General features: G+C 42.7%; 1 protein-coding gene across 1 annotated transcript; it reads left to right on the forward strand.

The window, feature by feature from the left end:
* Nucleotides 1–2,183: 2,183 nt before the first annotated feature.
* LOC123483138 (rho guanine nucleotide exchange factor 38-like) lies at nucleotides 2,184–3,771 on the forward strand (the record flags this gene model as incomplete). Its single annotated transcript, XM_045212640.1, has 3 exons — nucleotides 2,184–2,493; nucleotides 3,163–3,299; nucleotides 3,703–3,771. Coding segments are annotated over 3 exons (516 nt in total), but the record flags the coding sequence as incomplete, so codon positions are not given.
* Nucleotides 3,772–4,254: the final 483 nt, after the last annotated feature.

The following is a 4,254-nucleotide window of genomic DNA, read 5'->3' on the forward strand; positions in this document are numbered from 1 at the left end:
GATCAGCGTGAAACACTGGCAGAGGGTTGGGAGGATGAAGTCAGGTGACGGTGTTGGGAGAGATGTATGTTTTCTCACGCGTGCATGCGCCGCATACCGTACCCATGTATTTAAATACAACTTCATGCAGAGGGCTCTTGTACACGTGTGCTCTCTCTTTACTTTGCCAGTGAATGCATGAATAGATCATTTGATATGGCCCCTTTTTAAACAGATCTCACATTTTAATTGATGTGTAGAAATATGATGTGTAGTTAACACGTTAATTGTGTCAATGATCATGTCATATCTCACCATGTTATTGTGTTATGTCATATTTATATATTATCTGTTCAGACAGAGACTATCCAATAGGCACACATTGGTTGAATAAACGTTGTTTCGTTGAACCAACATGGAATAGACATTGAATTGACATCTATGCCCACTGGGTATATTCTACATAGAAGAAAACCTTGCCATCCAACACACATCCTAAACGTATCCCTGTCCCCTTCTTAAGAGAAAATGGCTCCCCGTCCTCCCTGCCGTCGATCCTGGCCTCCCGGCCCTCGAGCCTGAGGAGGTCCGCCTGAGGAAAATGAGCCGCAGGTCAAAGGTCATCCAGGAGCTGGTGCAAACAGAGAGGGACTTCCTCACCGACCTGGAGCTCTGCATCAGAGAGGTGGTCAAGCCCTCAGAGACAGACAGGTAATGAGGAAGTAGACAGAGTACTCAGTGGGTGATATCATCTGCTTACAGAGATACAGAGGGGTGGTTACCTTGTGCTACCTTGCTTGGTAGTGAATGTTGTATTGTTCATTATTCAGGCAGTGTTAGTCTAATAAGTTATTTTCAAAAGATGATGCATGGTGGTTGAACTGCACACATCCCACTTCTGACACCAGTGTAGCGAATATCAGGGGTGTGCTCTTCCCAGGCTAGCCACTGCCCCAATAGGGATATCTACACTTGGGGGAGATCATGCCAGGCTAACATAGGCTATATGGTTGTAACAGAACATTGAAGTATACATATGATTGGCTATGTGTCTAAAAGGTATCTCTCTCTGTGTGTCTCCAGGTGGTGGACGTGGATCGTCTGTTTACTAACATGGAGACAGTGTGTGAGGTGTCGGGCCGCGCTGCTCCACCGGCTGCAGGAGGCCACAGCTGAGCCCGACCCTGAAGCACTAGTCATAGGTAGGTGACCTCACGTTGACCTCTGACCTCTGTTTAACCTCAGTCACCTGAGTCTTGTTCATTAGGGAAACGTATGTAAGAAAATGGATTAAAACAGGGTTGGGACTACCTGGATTTACCTGGTCCAATAAGAAATTTTCATTTTCATTTTCCTTTGCAAAACTTTTAAAAACGCTTTCACTGCTGACCTAATGGACATGACCCATATCTTGACCATACTGTCATTATAATATGCCACATGTCTAAATAAGCCACTCAGGTTGACTGATTTAATACTGGTTAATTAAAATGTATCACGTTTTGTTTTCCCACCATAGGGGAAGTGTTCATTCAGGCCAAAGCAGCGCTGGAGGACGTCTATAAAATCTACTGCTATCACCACGACGACGCTAACTCTTTACTCAAGTCCTATGAGAAAGAGGAAGGAATAAAGCAACATTTCATCACCGGTGTTATCACTGAAGTGAGTCGCTGCTAGATAGTTCCCTCATTCATCAACTAAGCATTTCCTCCCAAAGAGGCATTTATACTGCTGGCAATAATAACTTTTATTAAAGCAATGACTTTGTGTCTCGTTGCAGGCAGATATACACCAAGAGTAAGTACACCAGATTTTTACATCGCTCCTGTAACAATATTTTGGAATAATTTACACTATAATATAAAAATGTACATCCTATCCATATTGATTTTCAGTGGTTTAAATGAGTATTAAGTATAACATTGTTATTAAATGTATAATGAATTGACAGACTAATTATGTGTAACTAGCTGTATCATAATAATATTAATCATAATAATAATATATGCCATTTAGCAGATGCTTTTATCGAAAGCGACTTAGTCATGGGTGCATACATTTAATGAATGGGTGGCCCCCGGAATCGAACTCACAATCCTGACGTTGCAAGCGCCATGCTCTAACATGTTAACTGTACTAGCATGTGTTAATAACTGTGTAATAATGTGTAACCCAAACTAACCTGCTGGGATTATTGATATTTTCTGCGGCAATCTCTGCTGGAAACCGGCGGAATTCCGCTGAAAGCTTTTTTTTTTGCCTCTAGTGTAGTAACATTACTATTAACATTATGCTTTGTGGCGGTCTTCAGAGGTAAACCCAACCTGCTGGACATGGGTTCTCTGCTCATCAAACCGGTCCAGCGGGTCATGAAGTACCCTCTGCTGCTGGGGGAGCTATGGCAGGCCACGCCCAGCGACCACCCTGACAACAGGCCCCTCCAGGAGGCCCTGACCGCCGCCAAGATCATCAACGTCAACATCAACGAGTTCAAGAGGAGGAAGGACATCGGTACAGCTCTAAATATGCTATAGTCTGAGATGAAGAAATGTGTGACGTACATATCACCTGCACACGTTCTAAATACACTGTCTGAGAAATGTGCAGAACTGACATAAATCTCTACGTGATATGGTGGTGGTTCAATGTAATTGATACATCAAACATTTTAAAGAACACAGAAAATTGTGGTTAAGATTGGAAGCAATTAAAGTATTATACTGTATGGCAGTTATTACCATGCTATACATCCCATTACTAAATGTCATGACCCCTTTAGTGCTTCAACCATAGAGATCCTATTAAATTATATTGAACATTACCGGAGCGCCAAGATACTCTGTTTATTATTTCTGCATAGTCACTTTAACTCTACCCACATGTACATATTACCTCAATTACTCGACTAGAGCAATGACTCGTAAGGCGAAAACCCCTATGTTATTTTATTTTACTGCTGCTCTTTAATTATTGTTTAAAAAAAAGAAGTATTAAACTGCATTGTTGGTTAAGGGCAGTAAGTAAGCATGTCACTGTAATGTCTACACCTGTTGTATTCGGCGCATGTGGCAAATACAATGTGATTTATTTATTTATAACATTAGTATTCTAATTCCTAATTGTACAGTGTGGCTCCAACTTGTTCTTGTCCTTAACCTATGATTCTCTGTCATACTGTAGTGATGAAGTACAAGAGGACAGAGGAGGATGGGGGGACACTGATGGGTAAACTGAACAAGTTCAGCATCCACTCTATCAGGAAGAAGTCTGACAGGCTCACAGGACACCTCAAGATCCTCACCGGTGTGGAGCCACAGGTAACTAACTACCTGCTACACCTCTCCCACTCTACACTAAGTCATATAATATGAATGTGAGTAAATACAATGTGTCAATGACATAACCACAACTTGGGAACATTTGTGTAATAATTATTTTTGTCCTGAGGTTATCAATAGAATAACCTGCCTTTATTAAAAAGTCAATACTAGTCTAAGGAGCTGGAAAGGTCAACTATATCGAACCACGAGTAAGCAAGTGAGGGTTAAAGGTAACCCCCCCTCCCTCTCCCCCCCTCCCTCCCCCCCTCCTCTCCTCCTCTCTCTCTCTCCCTCCTCTCTCTCCCCTCCCCCCCCCTCCCCCCCTCTCTCTCCTCTCTCTCCCTCTCTCTCTCTCCTGTCTCTCTCTGTCACTCTGTCTCTCTCCCTCCCTCTTCTCTAGGTGAGAGATGAGATATTTGACAAGGAGGAGAAGCTGTTCAGGAGTCTGGAGAAAGCAGTGAGAAACTAGTCAAGAACGCTCACTGTTACCTGATACACATACAGGTAATATTGTACCAGCCATTGATTGATTGATGGATGGATGGATGGATGGATGGATGGATGGATGGATGGATGAATTGATTGATGGATGGATGGATGGATGGATGGATGGATGGATGGATGGAATGATGGAGATGGATGGATGGATGGATGGATGGATGGATGAATTGATGGATGGATGGATGGATGGATGAATTGATGGATGGATGGATAAATTGATGGATGGATGGATGTTGGATGGATGGATGGATGGATGAATTGATGGATGGATGGATGGATGGATGAAGAGGATGGATGGAAAATGATGGATTGATGGATTGTTGGATGGATGGATGGATGGATGGATGGATGGATGGATGGATGGATGAATCGATGGATGGATGGATGAATTGATGGATGAATTGATGGATGGATGGATAAATTGATGGATTGATGGATTGTTGGATGGATG

This window comes from Coregonus clupeaformis, unplaced genomic scaffold, assembly GCF_020615455.1.
Source record: "Coregonus clupeaformis isolate EN_2021a unplaced genomic scaffold, ASM2061545v1 scaf0034, whole genome shotgun sequence".
Classification (NCBI taxonomy): Eukaryota; Metazoa; Chordata; class Actinopteri; order Salmoniformes; family Salmonidae; genus Coregonus; species Coregonus clupeaformis.